The sequence below is a fragment of the Macaca nemestrina genome, chromosome 1 (assembly GCF_043159975.1).
Source record: "Macaca nemestrina isolate mMacNem1 chromosome 1, mMacNem.hap1, whole genome shotgun sequence".
NCBI classification, from domain to species: Eukaryota; Metazoa; Chordata; class Mammalia; order Primates; family Cercopithecidae; genus Macaca; species Macaca nemestrina.
Window position 1 is genome coordinate 142,675,508 of NC_092125.1, and position 18,032 is coordinate 142,693,539.

The window sequence follows — 18,032 nt, forward strand, 5'->3', positions numbered from 1 at the left end:
GGTATCCAAATTTCATAGGAACAAAACTGTTTTTCTTCTTACACTTTAGGAACTTGTACTTTGATTTTGAAATTGTGTTTTTATTAATCCAATACTTACTCAGTCTTTTATTCAACAAATATTGCCTGAGCAATGCCAAGTGATGTACTAGGTTCTAGAGATACGATAGTGACTAGATTACATTCCCAGTCCTCTAAGAGCAGGAAAAGAACAGGTTGCAAGGGAACTTTTCATAGTAAGGGTAGTCATTACATAAAGTCATCATATGAATGGACCCCAAACATTCAGAAATACTATTTGCTTTAAAAATATTGTACTTTTTTCTCATAATGATTAAATAACTTATCAAAAATGCCTAGAAAAGTTTTATCTACATTTTATGTGAAATAAATTTAAAACATATGTTTATGCTATTTTATTGTAAAATGTGTTAGGCCGTTGCACTAGACCACCAGATCAAAAATGGGATAACTGCTTTTAAAGAATGCCTGGAATTTGGGGCCCCACATATGAAAGTTTGACATGAAACTTCATTAATTTTAACTTTAGTGAAGTTGAAATTCACTTTACTAAAATTTAGTTAACTTTAGTAAAGTTAAAATTATAGTTAAGGTTAATTTGAATAAGGAATGAACAAAACTATGAATAAAGCATTTTAACAATAAAACATTGATGTTGATAGCAAATATGTTCATTCAAATAAAGTTTTTTACTGAATGGCGTTTTGTTACCTTCCTTCAGGAATGAACTTATAAGTGACAAATCTTTCATTTCTCTGCAGTATTTGATAATTTATATTATTCTCTCGAATAGAGTGACTGCCTCTGATAAACCTACTTAAGTGAAAGAATTTTCTTTGTATTAGCAATCTCTACATGTGGTTTAAAATTTTTTCAGTCTGTAGCATATTTACATTGTTTTTGTGTCTGTGTGTATATGTGTATCTTTGTGTATGCTGCTTTTCCCTAGTATGTTTGTGTATGTTGCTTTTCTCTAGACATTTTGTATATATGATGTATTGGATTGTTGTTGTTGCCTAGCATGAAGAACAATATTAACCTTTGAGGTGCTTTTTAAATATTTCAATATGTTTGTGTTCTTTCATTCTTGGAAAATTATTAGAATGTCAATATAAAGAGTAGAAAATTAAACTAATAAAAATATGTACTTTCAACTCTCCATACATTCTAATAGTATTTTTTCTTTCATGCAAATCTAAATTTTTTTTTTCCATTTTCTAGACTAAATGTGTTAAATGGGCTTGCCAACAATATGGATGATTTGAAGATAAACACCGATATTACTGGTGCTAAAGAAGAACTCCTAGATGACAACAATTTTATCTCAGACAAGGAGAGCGGAGTTCATAAACCAAAAGATTGTCAGACATCATTTCAGAAAAATAATACATTGACTCTGCCTGAAGAACTGTCAAAGGACAAATCTGAAAACGCCTTAAGCGGAGGCCAGTCTAGTCTATTTATACATGCTGGTGCTCCTACTGTTTCTAGTGAAAACTTTATCTTACCTAAAGGAGCTGCTGTTAATGGACCAGTTTCACACTCCTCCTTAACTAAGACTTCCAATATGAATAAAGGCAGTGTTTCATTAACCACTGGGCAGCCTGTGGATCAGCCAACAACAGAATCTTGTTCAACTTTGAAGGTAGCAGCTGATCTTCAGCTGTCTACACCACAGAAAGCAAGTCAACACCAAGTTTTATTTTTGTTATCAGATGTAGCACATGCTAAGAATCCCACCCATTCCAATAAAAAACTACCTACCTCTGCTTCAGTTGGTTGTGACATTCAGAATTCAGTAGGGAGTAATATAAAGTCAGATGGCACTTTAATAAATCAAGTAGAGGTGGGTGAGGATGGTGAAGATTTATTGGTAAAAGATGATTGTGTCAATACAGTAACAGGAATTTCCTCAGGTACAGATGGATTTAGATCAGAAAATGATACAAACTGGGATCCCCAAAAAGAGTTCATTCAGTTTCTTATGACTAATGAGGAAACAGTAGACAAAGCTCCACCTCATTCTAAAGTAGGTCTAGAAAAAAAAAGAAAGCGAAAAATGGATGTAAGCAAGATAACTCGTTATACTGAGGATTGCTTTAGTGATTCTAATTGTGTACCCAATAAATCAAAAATGCAAGAAGTAGACTTTCTAGAACAAAATGAAGAGCTACAAGCAGTAGACCCACAGAAATATGCTTTATCAAAAGTGAAGCCTGAATCGACTGATGAAGACTTAGAATCTGTGGATGCCTTCCAACATCTAATTTATAACCCAGATAAGTGTGGAGAAGAGAGTTCACCTGTTCATCCTAGCACTTTTCTTTCAAATACCTTAAAAAAGAAATGTGAAGAGAGTGATTCTGAGTCACCTGCTACTTTCAGTACCGAAGAGCCATCATTCTACCCCTGTACAAAGTGCAATGTGAATTTTAGGGAGAAGAAGCACCTCCACAGGCATATGATGTATCATTTAGATGGGAATAGTCACTTTCGCCATCTTAATGTCCCAAGGCCATATGCTTGTAGAGAATGTGGACGGACATTTCGAGATCGCAATTCACTTCTAAAACATATGATTATTCACCAGGAGAGAAGACAGAAGTTGATGGAGGAAATTCGTGAATTGAAAGAACTTCAGGATGAAGGAAGAAGCGCACGATTACAGTGTCCTCAGTGTGTGTTTGGTACCAATTGCCCTAAAACATTTGTGCAACATGCTAAAACCCATGAAAAAGATAAAAGGTACTACTGCTGTGAAGAGTGTAACTTCATGGCAGTGACAGAAAATGAATTAGAATGCCATCGAGGCATTGCACATGGGGCAGTGGTAAAATGCCCGTTGGTCACTTCTGATATAACCCAGAGAAAAACACAAAAAAAGACTTTCATGAAAGACTCCGTAGTAGGATCGTCCAAAAAATCAGCTACCTACGTATGTAAGATGTGTCCTTTTACTACTTCAGCCAAAAGTGTTTTAAAAAAGCACATGGAGTACTTGCATTCATCATCATGTGTTGATTCATTTGGTAGTCCTCTTGGACTTGATAAAAGAAAAAATGACATCCTTGAAGAACCTGTAGATAGTGATAGCACTAAACCATTAACTAAACAACAGTCAACCACGTTTCCAAAGAACTCTGCTTTAAAACAAGATGTGAAGCGAACATTTGGATCAACCTCACAATCAAGTAGTTTTTCAAAAATCCATAAGCGGCCACACAGAGTACAGAAAGCTCGGAAAAGCATTGCCCAATCAGGCGTAAACCCTTGCAATCAAAACAGCTCTCCTCATAAGAATGTTACAATTAAAAGCAGCATTGACCAAAAACCTAAGTATTTTCATCAAACAGCAAAAGAAAAGTCTAATGCCAAGGCAAATAGCAACTATTTGTATAGACACAAATATGAAAACTATAGGATGATAAAAAAATCAGGTGAATCATATCCTGTGCATTTCAAAAAAGAAGAAGCTAGTTCATTAAATTCTTTACACCTGTTTTCATCATCAAGTAATTCTCACAACAGTTTTATTTCAGACCCTCATAAGCCTGACACCAAAAGACCTGAAAGCTTCAAAGATCACAGACGTGTAGCTGTAAAGAGAGTAGTTAAGGAATCTAAGAAGGAAAGTTCTGTTGGAGGGGAAGACTTGGATAGCTATCCAGATTTTTTGCATAAAATGACTGTTGTCGTTTTGCAAAAACTTAATTCTGCTGAAAAGAAAGATAGTTATGAAACAGAAGATGAAAGTTCCTGGGATAATGTTGAGTTAGGAGACTACACTACACAGGCCACAGAAGATGAAACCTATAGTGATATTAATCAAGAACATGTAAATTTATTCCCTTTATTTAAGAGCAAAGTGGAAGGTCAGGAGCCTGGAGAAAATGCTACTCTTAGTTATGACCAAAATGATGGCTTTTATTTTGAATACTATGAAGATGCTGGAAGTAACAACTTTTTGCATGAGATACATGATCCTCAGCATTTAGAAACTGCAGATGCTTCATTGTCAAAGCATAGTTCTGTTTTTCATTGGACTGATTTGTCTCTTGAGAAGAAATCGTGTCCTTACTGCCCAGCAACATTTGAAACAGGTGTTGGGTTATCAAATCATGTCCGGGGGCATCTTCACAGAGCAGGATTAAGCTATGAAGCCCGTCATGTTGTATCACCAGAACAAATAGCCACAAGTGACAAAATGCAGCATTTCAAAAGAACTGGCACAGGAACACCTGTTAAACGAGTTAGAAAAGGTAAGTTCTCCATGGGAATAATTTGGGCTAATAGGTCTGTGTTCTAATTCTGAGGATTTAAAAGTTCTGTTTGAATTTGGTCTCCATTAGAATCATATAATTTCATGTTTCAGAATTAACTCATTTTAGGGTGGTCAGTTTATATAAGAAAGTCTGATATTACTCTTAAAAATTTTTTTTTAGCTATAGAGAAGTCTGAAACCACTTCTGAACACACTTGTCAGCTCTGTGGTGGTTGGTTTGATACTAAAATTGGATTATCAAATCATGTTAGAGGCCACTTGAAAAGACTTGGAAAGACCAAATGGGATGCTCACAAATCTCCAATCTGTGTTCTGAATGAGATGATGCAAAATGAAGAAAAATATGAAAAAATCTTAAAGGCTTTGAACAGTCGTCGTATTATTCCCAGACCATTTGTAGCTCAAAAACTTGCATCAAATGATGACTTTATATCTCAAAATGTTATACCTCTTGAAGCATACCGTAATGGCCTAAAGACTGAAGCTCTGTCAGTGTCTGCATCAGAAGAAGAAGGGCTGAATTTCTTAAATGAATATGATGAAACAAAACCTGAACTGCCCAGTGGAAAAAAGAATCAATCTCTTACACTCATAGAACTTCTTAAAAATAAAAGGATGGGAGAAGAAAGGAATTCTGCTATTTCTCCGCAAAAGATCCATAATCAGACAGCAAGAAAGAGATTCGTTCAGAAATGTGTTCTTCCATTAAATGAGGATAGTCCGTTGATGTATCAGCCACAAAAAATGGACTTGACTATGCACTCAGGTAAGAGGACATTTATGACTATCCTATACACAATTTAAATGCAGTTCAATTATGCCTTCTTTAATGGAATCTATGCGGAAAATACTTTCTCACAGTCTTCTTGTTTAAGCTGCTTTTTTTTTACAGAGCACAGATTGGTTATTCTACTGTCATTTCTGTATAACTCATCAATTGATGCTCATTAGCACTGAGTTCTCTGTGCCTCTTTTCTTGGTCTGAATGTAAGGTGAGAACAAAAGCAGAAGAAAACCACACACACAAAAAAAAACAAACAAAAAGCTGATCTGTGAAAATAAAACTTGCTGTGGCTGGAGGATGGTTGTGGATAATGTTCAAAAGCATAGCATTATTGAAAAGGCATACCTCTGTCATATTTTTGCGAGTTCTCCAAGGTGATCATGTTTTCAAGATTTAGCTGTTGGGTTTTCCACTGCCTAGGTAAAACAAAAAAGACTCTTAAAGCTAAATGGTTTGGTGTCTTTGTGATTAACCCAAAGAAACATCTCCGTCTCCAATTCCTCATTGTATTGCGGGATAGTTTGGTTTTGGAGAACAGGTGTGAACATAAAACATATTTGTTTGGGGTTTTAGGTTTTAAGATGGTGCTGTAATGGAACAGAACAGATGATTTAGCTTAGTGCTTGTGCACCAATAGTTTTTCCTTTTGAAAGGAATATTTTGTATGTATTGGCAAATAATGTGGCAGATAAAGTAGCCAAACTTTATTCAGTATTGCCAAGTCTGGTTTATACTTTTAGACTAGAAAAATTTTAAGTGTCTTTTCTAGATTTCTTTTTGAAGGTTAATAATGTTGAAGGTTTATGTAAATGGTCTCATGATTAGAGCTGTAAGTTGAATGTGTCGGAGGTAATAGTTAATGGATTAATAACGAGTAACGTTACTGTAAAGTAATGTTGTTTATTTGCTTTGGGGCAAACATTGTGATATCCCAAATAGTTGTAATGCAATTTTGATTTAAGGAAAGATGACTTTGTGTTGTAAGTGGTCTGGAAAACAATTTATCTTGTATGAGCTTCTGTTTAATATGGCTTTTTCTTTCTAATAAAGAGTCTCTGAAAGTCAAAAGCTTTCAATATTTTTTCAGAAGGATAAGATGTGTTAGCTGTGTTGAACAAGGGGTAGTATACTTCAGAGATGGAAAATGTATTTGTGGCTATCACAGTAATGCTGAAGAAACCGATTGAAATGTGTTGGGGGAGTGAGGATTGTCTGAGAAGTTAGGAGTTTCTTATTGTTTGAACATGTTTTTTCTGTGATGACTAAGATGTTAGCTTGTTGATCATTTATTTAGCACAAAGATTTTAGCAAAAAACTTTAAATCATTGACTTTCATTATTGATTGCGCATTCAGAGTAATGAACATAAAATACCCTGAATAAAATGTTGTGTCTAACAGCTGTTCAGTGGTGTGTTTTACCACCTTTTCTCCCAGCCTTCATCAGAAAGCCTAATTTAGTACTGAGACTTTTACGGTTTTGTGGGTAAAACACTTTAATTACCACTTTGTCAACTAGACTTTTAAATTCTTTTTATTGGTAATGTTGTAAGCTTTGAAACTTCTCAACAGAACCATGGTGTTCAAATCACAGGATTGTATATTAGTAGGTTTAAGAAATAATCTGCGTAACACAGAAATCTGCAAGAAAGTGATAATAGGTGTTATATCCAGAGGAGCTCAAAGGTTCAAGTCACTCCTCTTCTACCTTTCCAAAGAGCATGAGTTGGCTCTAAACACTAACTACAAACTAATAATAGTTAACTTAATTTCCCCTCCTTATTTTAAGTTAACCTATTTCATTGAACGTTTTGAAAACCATCTTTATTGTGGTGCTTTTCTACACTCTTTAAGCTAAGAAAATTTCACTTTTTGAAGTGAGAACTGGATTATAGTTTTCTTTTGAATGATAGGTATGCCTGTGAAGCTTAGAACATGTGTGCATTGCAATACGACGTTTACAAGTGCTGTTAGCCTGTCCAACCACTTACGCGCTTATGCACGAAAGAAGAGTGCTGGACTTTTGACTGGTACAGGTATGTTTGAACAGATATCACAGCAAGTCTGTTTGATACAATACATTTTTTTTTTTCCCACCAGACTGGTGTTAATTCAGATCATATTTATAGCTTTCTTTAGTAAGCTGCAGTTGAGTCTGAATACACATTAAATTTCAGCAGCTTGTAAACTGTTAGATATAATTCTAAGCTAGTTAATCTTTTTCTTTTGGCTCTTATTGACTTAATTTGGGGAAAAAACATTAACCCAAGAGGTGTGGAACTTTTGAGTCTACCTTAATCCCATTTCTTTTTTAGAATACTATTTTTGATTTTTAAATTTAATTTAGATTCCAGTAAAACACCTCTCTTTATAGTTCTAGTCAGGCACAGTGGTGTGCCCCTATAGTCCCAGCTACTCATGAGGCTGGCAGGAGGATCACTTGAGCTCAAGAGTTAGAGGCTATAATGTGCAATGATTGTGCCTGTGAATAGTCACTGCACTCCAGCCTGGGCAACATAGCATAAAAATATTGTAGTTCTAGCTTGGGGAAATCCTTTTAGCAAAGGAAATTATAGGGATATTTCAAAATGTAGACTTGATTAGTAAACTAAGCAAACTAACGAATTTTCATTAGTCTATAGATTAGATCTTTGAAGGGGTGAGCCTTAATAATGGCTTGTGTTGACAAGTGAATAGATTTTTCTTTTAATACTTCTTAAATATATTAAGGATTAATAAACTTAGCTATGCACATAAGTGTTAACATGCACATTTCTGTGTTATTTTTGGTTGGTTAGCCTAACCTTGCAGATACCTCTTAATACTGCTCATCTGTGAAAATTTGATTAGCTTACTTCTATGTAATATGCTTCTTATAATCTACAAGATGCTTTGCACTTTTCATTTGTAGTCTTTTAAGCTACCCTGCTTCAGCAAATCTCATTTCCTTCACATCTTAAAATATACCCTCTTTTTGACATAGATCTACATAAATTCTTTTGCCTAAAATTCTTTCCAATCTTTTTATTTCTCTTGCTCTTTTTTAGATCACTGCCTCCTGCTTTCTTCTAGTTGTTTGCCCAGCTTTTTTGTTCTTCCTTGTGTCCTATAACTTACATCCAATATGTTCTTGCTTTCAAAAAACCACTTATATTTATACTAGTGTCTTCTGCTTCTTTGCATTCTTCCTTAACTTGATATACAAATGACCAGGGATGAATGTTGACGGTTTATATTAAAAAGAGAGGAGCGGGGTGAGTTTTAGTCTACTGGATTAGGCCTCCTACTCTGAGATTATAATTTTTATATACCTTTATCAGGCTTGGCAAGTGATTGCAGACATTAGAGGTGGGGGACAATGAAAATAAGAGACTGTACAAGTGGGAAATCATTAGTTACCATACTTGCTAACCTTTATTGAACATTTACTATGTGTCAGGCACTATGCCATGCAATTTACATGTATAACATTTAATCTTCACAACAACCATACAAGTTGTAGGTACTGGAATTCTCTTCCATTTTATAGGAAACTAGGACTTAGAGAACTTAATTTGCTCAAACTTATACAGTTAATAAGTAGCAAGGTTGTAATTCAGATCAGGGCTATCTTACCTAATCTTTGTTTTTAATCACTGTTTTCTACCTTATACAGGCGGCCTATTTTTGAATTTCTTATTTTTAAAATAAGAAATTGAAATAAAAATAAGCAATTGAAAATTCTAAAACGAAGGTGGGTGGGTTTGTTTGTTTGTTTGTTTGTTTATTTATTTAGAGATGGAGTCTCGCTCTGTCACCCAGGCTGGAGTGCAGTGGCGCGATCTTGGCTCACTGCAACCTCCACCTCCCTGGTTCAAGCAATGCCCCTGCCTCAGCCTCCCTAGTAGCTGGGATTACAGGTTCATGCCATCATGCCCAGCTAATTTTTTTGTATTTTTAGTAGAGATGGGGTTTCACCATGTTGGACAGGCTGGTCTCGAACTCCTGACCTCAGGCAGTCTGCCGGCCTCAGCCTCCCAAAGTGCTGGGATTACAGGCGTGAGACACCGCACCCGGCCTGAAGGTGGGTTTAAAATGGGGAGTACTCTGGTGAAGATTGAATACATAAGAGTCTAATTAAAAAGAGCAGAGATCCAAGAAGTGCTTAGGCCTAGATTAGACTTTGGAGGACTTAGTGTTCCATTCTGATTATTCAAGCAGATTATGCAGATATCCAATAAGGCAAGATATCTCCAGTCCAGATTTTATTAGTCCACTAAAAAAATGCTTTTACTTCATCTGAAAATTCTGCAAAACACAGGATTAATTACCTATAAATAACTGGTAGTAAATTTCCATTTACCAAGAATGCATTTATGAAGATTATCTAAAAAAAATCTTCATTGTCAGAGAGAAAAGTAACGTAGGATGACTGAGAATATATTTAGGTCCTGAAGAATAAAAGAGGGTGTTATTTTAAAAATATGATTAAGTACTAGCGAAAATATTAGAAGTACTAGGAAATAGAAAGCGTGTGTTTGGCAGTCCTAGGCAAAGAAAAGGAAAATGAGAAACTGAAGAAAGCCTAGGGTCATATTTTCCACACCCAGTAGCCACTTTTGACAAACTTTAAAAACTAATGCTTCTTTTTCTTGGAAATTCTGAAACATTTTTCCCTCATTAAAAAAAATCTTGATCAGTAGAGCTATACAGATGTCTTTGCTGCTTATTCATGCCAACTGAAAAGTTTTTATCAAGCTTTATTAACTTTTTTATTTTCCAAATAGAGAATTCTGTATTATATTTCCAAACTCCACATACCTATTATTCCCCATATCAGTATCACTGTTATAAAGCAGTAGTCCTAATAACCTATGGCCCTAGAAGGTTCCACTCGGTTATTATAAGTGATTCGTTAATTCATATGAGTAAAAGGCATCATTTTTCAAGAATACATGATCTTTTAATGAATAAAATGCAAATTCATTTTTATAAAATCTTACCTTAGTATATCACAAAATTGGAACAATGTAAAGGAAAAATAGGTGGGAATAAAGCCTTCCTAACCATGTCCAGTATGTGTATTTCTAGTTTAAGCAGTCTTAATTCATGTGGATTTTAAGTTGTGTGGCACTCTTGAATACAAAGCTTAGATACCCCCAGACTAAATGGTAAAGGCCTGCTTTTGGTTACCTGTGATAGAATAAACTTTCAAGCCTTCTTAGAAGCCACCAGCTCCTGGTCTCTTCTGTGGGAACTGGTGACCTTTTGAGGGAAGCAAAATATATCTTCTAACTTATAATCCCTTCAAGTATCCTGAATACGCTGAAAAGGATACCCCTATTCTTCCCAAAATACCTGTTTACTGGTGACCTAAATACTTCTGATGTTATGGTTCTCAGTCTTTATTGGGGTCACCAACATCTTTGAGAATTTCATGAAAGCTATGGGCCCCATCCCAGAAACATGCACTTATTCATTCTCAGATAAAAAATTTTCTGTGTATAGCCTTTGCATATCTCCTGAAGGCTATCATCAATTTGTCTGGTGGAAAATTGAGAAAGGAGAGATGCCAGAATAAAAGGAAAGTAGAAACAGAACTAGGAATCAGAAGCCCTAAGAAGTTCTTTTTTGTTTTTTTTATAAGAGCAGAAGATGCTTAAAATATAAGAATTGCATAATAACAAAACTAATTCTGGGGTCATAAATATAAATTAAAATACATCTTCCCTGATATTTATAAAAGGAACCGATGGAGGAAATAGGAAAGGTTTAGAATTGGAGATTTGGAAGAGGTAGGCAGACTTAGGACAGTTAAATTGTCATAAAAGAATAATTTCACAGATCAAAGTTTTGCCGAGAACTGTCTCAGTTTATCTTCTGTTGGGTAGGTTCAAATAATAATTTTTATGTGTCTTTACTTGTAGATAATTTATGAAGCTGTTTTACTTCCTTTCCCCTGATCAATCTTTATCAAAGCAGACTAGAATCAAAGGGTTTATTTTGTATCCTATATCGTAAATTTAAGGCAGACTTCTTACTCAAGAGTTTATTCCAGTTATTTATAGAATGCAGTAATGGTAGGTTTTTTTTGAGATTTTGTTCTCTTTAATGTTTTACATGCTCACACAGATTATTTCTGGTTAATTTTCTAAACAGTTTAATAAGAACACTATATAGTTTTCATTAAATATTGAAATTTTATAATGCAGCTTATATTAATTACTTCTGGACTTTTTATTTTACTGATTAGCTTTTTGTGCCTAATGTTTTAATTAAATGATGTATTTTTATGCTGGCAATATTAAGAACATAGTTCTATTAAGTTATTAATGGAGGGACTGTACATACTGGTTTGCCTTGTCACACCTAAGTACTAGTGCCTCTTTTACTCTCATAAGTGTCCTGGATTGAATGATAAATTAATCATCCTGGTTATTAAAATTGATAAAGCATTTAAAATTAAGGTAAAGCATATTCTATCAACCTAATCTGCAATCAGGAAATAAAATATATTTTGAGGTCAAAATAAGAGTGAATTTCAGCAGGTAGGGAAAGGGAAATACAGTCAGAGTAGAGAGAATGTTGTTAAAGGAAGTAGATCTGTCAGTGAATGCCACAATGCTTCTCTGTGGTAGATAGCATGTTGTTATCCTTTGAAAAGAAGAAACAATGATGGTAGCATTCAGCATTTTAATGGGACTTTATTTTATATCTTGGCCACATATACAAACTTATATTAATACAAACACACAATTCCTTGTTCACTCACCTAAATGTACTTCAGTATTTTCTTTTTTAGTATATTCTTTGTTGTGAAAAATTAATGCTGGTCATGAGCCAGTAAATTGATTTGCTGCCCACTAAGAAGTCACTATCATACATTGAAGTCACTGTCCTAACTGCCTCTTTCTCTTAGGGGTCGGTACTGACTAGAACCAATGGTAGTAGTATCTTAGAAGTCATAACTCTTCTGTGGCAGCAGGTGAATTTTCTATACGCATTTTATCCAAATTTTTCTCTCTAGATCACTTTTGAAATCAAATGCTAACCTCTGGGACTTAAAGTAATTGGAGATTTCTAGTTACTCATTTAAAATTAATGCAAGAAAAATATTTTTATATTTGGGAGGGGCTTCATTTCATTTATCTTCAGAACGTGTGTGTGTGTGTGTGTGTGTGTGTGTGTGTGTGTGTGTGTCGGAGTTTCACCCTCGTTGCCCAGGCTGGAGTGCAATGGTGTGATCTTGGCTCACTGCAACCTCTGCCTCCCAGATTCAAGTGATTCTCCTGCCTCAGCCTCATGAGTAGCTGGGATTACAGGCACACGCCACCATGCCTGGCTAATTTTGTATTTTTAGTAAAGACGGGGTTTCTCCATGTTGGTCAGGCAGATCTCGAACTCCTGACCTCAGGTGATCCTCCCGCCTGGGCCTCCCAAAGTGCTGGGATTACAGGCATGAGCCACTGTGCCGAGCCCAGAACACTTTCTTGATACATTTTGGAAGTAAAGCCCAGTTGTTGCTATTCTGCAACAAATGACTTATCCATCATAATTATTTGACTTTTCTGATGAGGTCAATGCCACTAGTGCAATATATTAACAGTTTTTAAAAGTCAGTGTTTTATTTTTTATACCATCTACTTTTAAGTGTAATCGTAGTAGGTTTCTTTTGTCTGTTTTCAGCTTTAATGATATAATTGGCCACACAGGACTGTAACAAGTGCTAATGAACATGTAGTACAGTGTCAGGTGCTGAATGGGTTTGTAAGCCACTAGAAAAGTCATTTTTATGTTGTGGAAAGTGCTGTGGGAGCACTTTCTGATGTGACAGGAAAAGTAGTATTGTGAAAGCTTCCCAATGTGCATTAAATTACTTGGTCATTCATGAGTGTCACTGTAGTGTCTTTTAAAAATAATACAGTACTGCATGTTTGAAAAATTGCATGCTTTCATAATGGTTCATTCAGCCTGAAAGAGTGTAAGTAGAAAATTTTGATCTTAGTAAGATTAAACTCCAAACGAGCGAACCTGCTTCTACTTAAAGCAAACACCTTGATAATTCTTCCAGACTGGACTGAGGGGGGATATGTGAAAAGTACGAGACGTGTCTCTACTGTCAGAGAACTTAGGAAAGGATTGTTGACAACATACATAAAACTATCAAAATTTGGAAACTGTGCAAGATGGTATACAACTAAATGGCATATTGGCTTTAAGTGTTGTAGGTGTTCAGGTTGATTATTTTAGTCTAAGCCTCCTTTTGAGGGGAGCTGGGAATTAAGTGAGATTCCTTTTTTTTTTTTTTTCCTGATGCCCTTACTGTTTGTCTCATTGAATTAGAGCTTGTAGAAAAGAGAAAAAGAAAATAAATAAAAATAGTTCATGCTGGTATGTTTCTTGTCACTTTTCAAATGCAAGAGAACTACAAAACTAGCAGTCACACAAGATTTTATTCATTCAACAAAAGTTTGAGTTCTTGTACCAAGACTGTGCTCATCGCTGAGCCAGTAAAGATACTGCACTCCAACTTCATAAACATAATCATAACCCAGTGGGAAAAGATCAAGTATGGTGTTACAGAAAGGTTTACATGGTTTCAGCCACACCCTTAACTTGAAGGATGCAGTAGAGTTTTAGGAAGACAAGATGAAGTGTAGAACATTTCAGGCAGAGAAGAACATAGTGTGGACACAAAGGTATGAAATTTGGACTTTAGGTGTCAGGAGTGAAACTTGGAGTTCAACTATGAGAAGATTTGGTTACAGATGTTTGGGAAAATTGTAGTGCCAGAAAGGTGGGGTTGGTGCTTTGAATGCTTGGTAAAAAATAAAAAAAATTAGGAAGTCGTTAAAGAATGTTTTAAAAATAAGGGGGCTGGGTGTGGTGGCTCACACTTGTAATCCCAACACTTTGGGAGGCTGAGGCAGGCAGATCAGCTGAGGTCAGGAGTGTGAGACCATCTTGGCCAACATGGTGAAACCCCATCTCTACTTAAAAAAAAATACAAAAAATTAGCTGGGCGTGGTAGTACACACCTGTAATCCCAGCTATTCAGGAGGCTAAGGCAGGAGGATTGCGTGAACCCGGTAGCCGGAGGTTGCAGTGAGCCAAGATTGTGCCATTGCACTCCAGCCCGGGCAACAAGAGCAAAATTCCTCAAAAAAAAAAAAAAAAAAATTAGCCCAGTGTGGTGGTGTGTGCCTGAGTAGCCTCAGCTACTCAGGAGACTGAGGCAGGAGAATTGCTTGAACCTGGGGGGTGGAGGTTGCAGTGAGCCAAGATTGCACCACTGCACTCCAGCCTGTGCGACAGAGTGAGACTCTGTCTCATAAATAAACATAAAAGAAAAATAGGCCAGGCGCAGTGGCTCACACCTGTAATCCCAACACTTTGGGAGACCGAGGTGGGCGGATCACCTGAGGTCAGGAGTTTGAGACCAGCTTGGCCAACATGGTGAAACTCCATCTCTACTAAAAAATACAAAAAAGTAGCCAGGCATGGTGGGTAGGCGCCTGTAATCCCAGCTACTCAGGAGGCTGAGGCAGGAGAATCACTTAAACGCGAAAGGCAGAGGTTGCAGTGAGCTGAGATCATGCCATTGCACTCCAGCCTGGGCGAGACAGCAAGACTCCATCTCCAAAGAAGGAAGGCAGGCAGGCAGGAGGGAGGGAGGGGAGGGAGGAGGGAGGGCAGGGAGAGAAAGAGAGAGTGAGAGAGAAGAAAAATAAGAGAATGGCATGGTCAGACTTTTATTTTAAAAAGCTATTCATGAGACAATGAAAAGATGGGTCTTTATATTTCTTAGCTATAACTTATTTCTATAGTACTGTTCTTCATTAAGAGCATATATGTGTATACATTTATCTGCACAGTAACATATCATTTATAAATGATTAGCAAGGTAGTGAATTATCTGAGTTGAGTAGATTCTCTAGGTGACTGAAGACTACTAGTCCTTCAACTGTTAATAACTTGATTTTTCCTAACCAATTTGGTGGTTATTGCTCTAAAATGTTGTTCTTATTTTTGCCTTGAGTAGCTTGGATATAATTTAATCCAGTATTTTGGGTAACCCTCTACTAATTGTTTTATTATTCCAGCAAGAATTAGGCTATTTCCCCAGCATACTAAAAAATGATGGGCTGATTTTTTCACTAATTCAACATGTATTTTTTTTCACCTCCAACTGTGCTAAGTATGCAGAGGTATATTGGATCTTACAATACAGTAGAAGTACATATATGCATAACTGCAATACAAGACAAATTGGTAAGTGCCATTGAAGAGGTATGCGTGAAATACTGTGGAATTTCAGAGAAAGAGGAAGACACTTTCAGCTAGACTAGGATCTCCCAAGGCTTTTGGAATTAGCATTTGAATGGACCCTAATGTATAGCCAACTGAAATGGAAATGGAGGTCAGGCATGGGGAAGAGAAATGCCTGAAGGAAGGAGCAAGGCGGGACAATGTGGGAAGTTTATTGGAAATACTAGGAAGTAGGAGGTAAGGGGGAATTGAGTTGGATTGGTAAAGTGAGTCACAAAGATGACATAAAATGCTAGTCTAAGATGTTGGAATTAACTTTGTAGTGGGGAACTATTTGAATACAGAATTTGTGTAATGCATTTGAAATTGCTTTTTAAATAAAGGATTTGGCGGAGAGGAGGAAAAATTGCAGGGTAGATGATTTTAAGAGTCCTGTACCAGGTCAGTGACATTAAGTATGTAAAGGAGGGATAATAGATGTATGGGTAATATTACGGAAATAAAATAAGCAGGATAAGGTAGATTAGAGATAAGAGATGGCTCAGTATTTTAAATCTGAGTGGGAGGAGGATGGTTATACCAGTACGGTTAATCAGTCTGCTACCATGCTGTCTGGTAGAAGGGCAGGCTTCATTACTTCTCTTGTCATTTACTAGCAACACTTCATCATCCAGCTATCCACTATAACAAAGTGTCATTTTAAAAGCTGGAGATCTCCAATTTTGGAAAAGAGAGCTTTATTTCTTAGAAAGCTTGAAGCCTGCAGGCTTGGAAGTGAGACAGAGACCAAAAGCAAGCCCTTCAATGGAGGAAGAGTGAGACAGGAAGTTATGCTGAATGGGTTGGCTAAGTATACATATTCAACAGGTTATATAGGAGGAGTTATGAATATTCATGAGGGGGTGCACACATGCTTAGTGTGCAGGCTCCATGTTACATACATCTCATGTTCACTTTGAGGTGAAGACAACATTTAATCATAGGAAAATTAGGGTTTACATGTCAAAAGGTGAAACAGAGTTCATAGGCACCCTATGTGCAGCCTCCATGGGCCAGCTAGAACCAGTTGGTGATCTCTTATCAGGAATGCTGGTCAGTTCAAAACCACAAAAACAGAGGGGAGTCCAGCTTCTGAGTTAGGCGATTGGTTGATATCCGTGGTGGAGCAAGTCTTTTGAAAGGGTTGGTTTCTTTTTAACTCTTAGGAAAGAAAGTTTAATGGTGGTTAGTGAGGGAGGGAACCTAATGAGACATGCTTCACCTCCTGTCCCATCATGGCTGGGAACTCAATTTTTAAGGTTTCTCTGGGGTCACCTTGGCAAGGAGGAGGGTATCCATTCAGTCTGCTGTAGAACTTAGAATTTTATTTTTATTTCTCAAAAGTAAATAACCACACTTGTTGAATCAGTAAGTTTGTTTTTAGGAGAATATAACCGAAGAGTTACACCATTGTAGCATAAAATACTTAAATTTTACGATGCTTGTTTTTTGCTGCTCATTGATTCCAAAAGGAGGGTGATCTATTCTGACTGACATCTTGTTTTTCATGCAAGTCTTATCTAGTTTCCTAGCATTACTGTTGGTTTTATTATTTACCAAGTTTCTGGGTTTTACTTTTTTTTTTTTTTTTTAATATTTGTTTGGGCATTTTAAATGTATCTAATTCTATCCTCAGTTATAATGTTTGTGTTTGCTATGATTTTTTTTCTGTAAGCCTTAAATAATGAGATTCAGAAAATATCATTAGGTATAGAGTTTATTCAAGCCCAAAACTTGAGGATGGCCACCTGGGAGCATAGGTTCAAGTTGCCCTGGATATACGCTGTGATTAGCAGCAGTTACAAGTGAGTTTTTAAGGAAAAAAGCGGTTTCTGTGTTTATTTACCAAGAATTTACATTAAGATAACGTAAGCTATGAATTGGCTATACATTGTTCTTTGTATCACAGATTTCAGGAACATAAAAATAATGGGTGAGGCATCAGGTCAGGAACATAATAAATGCCTAATTTAAACAATTGCCCTCCCTCCAGTCGGGGGGGGGGGGGGGCATGAGAGTCACGTGACTCAAGTCCCCTACTCCAGTCTTTCTGGGCCTGGTAAATCTCGCATGCTGTACATAGCTGACTGCTCTGAGCTGTTTTCCTTCTCTCAATTCTAACTTGAATTTCTTGAATGCTATTTGTAATCTGGATTAAGATAGAAGTAACCCTTATAATAACAAGGCATGTGGTTGGCCAGAGCTAAATTTTAGTGTAATGTTTTAATTGACTTTATGGAAATAATAAAATAACACCCAGACTTTCTCTGTTGGAGGTTAGGAGGTTAGGGCAAAAGGATGCCTTATTGGTAGGTAGTTCCTCACTTATTGCAGAAGTAGAAAAAAGTAGAAAAGTAGAATTTACTTTTTTTTTTTTTTTTTGGTATGCCTAGGGTTTGAAGAATGAAGTTAATTTTTGTTATCCAAGGTTTATGTTTTTAATTGTAGCTTAGCTGGGAGTTGGCTAACACAGAAAATACCTGATCAATACCATGTTTGGTTGTAGTTTGAATTTTGGCTGGAATGTGTAAAGCTCTTAAGAACTATAAAAAGCCAAATCAGATCCATTGCAACCATGGATTTGTGACATTGAGATTTACTAATATATTGTTATGAGTACCATCTAATTTAAGTTAAATATGATTATATCAAGGATAATTT

General features: G+C 36.2%; 1 protein-coding gene across 26 annotated transcripts in view; it reads left to right on the forward strand.

The window, feature by feature from the left end:
- The window catches only part of LOC105482837 (zinc finger protein 644), a 100,298-nt gene that overhangs the window by 73,764 nt on the left and 8,502 nt on the right, over positions 1-18,032 (forward strand). For 18 of the 26 annotated variants that reach the window (XM_071081100.1, XM_071081142.1, XM_071081158.1 and 15 more), the window contains 3 exons: positions 1,242-4,279; positions 4,463-5,068; positions 6,998-7,120. The exons of 6 other annotated variants lie outside the window; for them this stretch is intronic. In XM_071081100.1, coding sequence (XP_070937201.1) covers positions 1,242-4,279; positions 4,463-5,068; positions 6,998-7,120 — 3,767 coding nt within the window. The remainder of the gene's footprint in view (positions 1-1,241; positions 4,280-4,462; positions 5,069-6,997; positions 7,121-18,032) is intronic. 2 more of the 26 variants (XM_071081692.1, XM_071081603.1) reach the window with 1 other exon arrangement.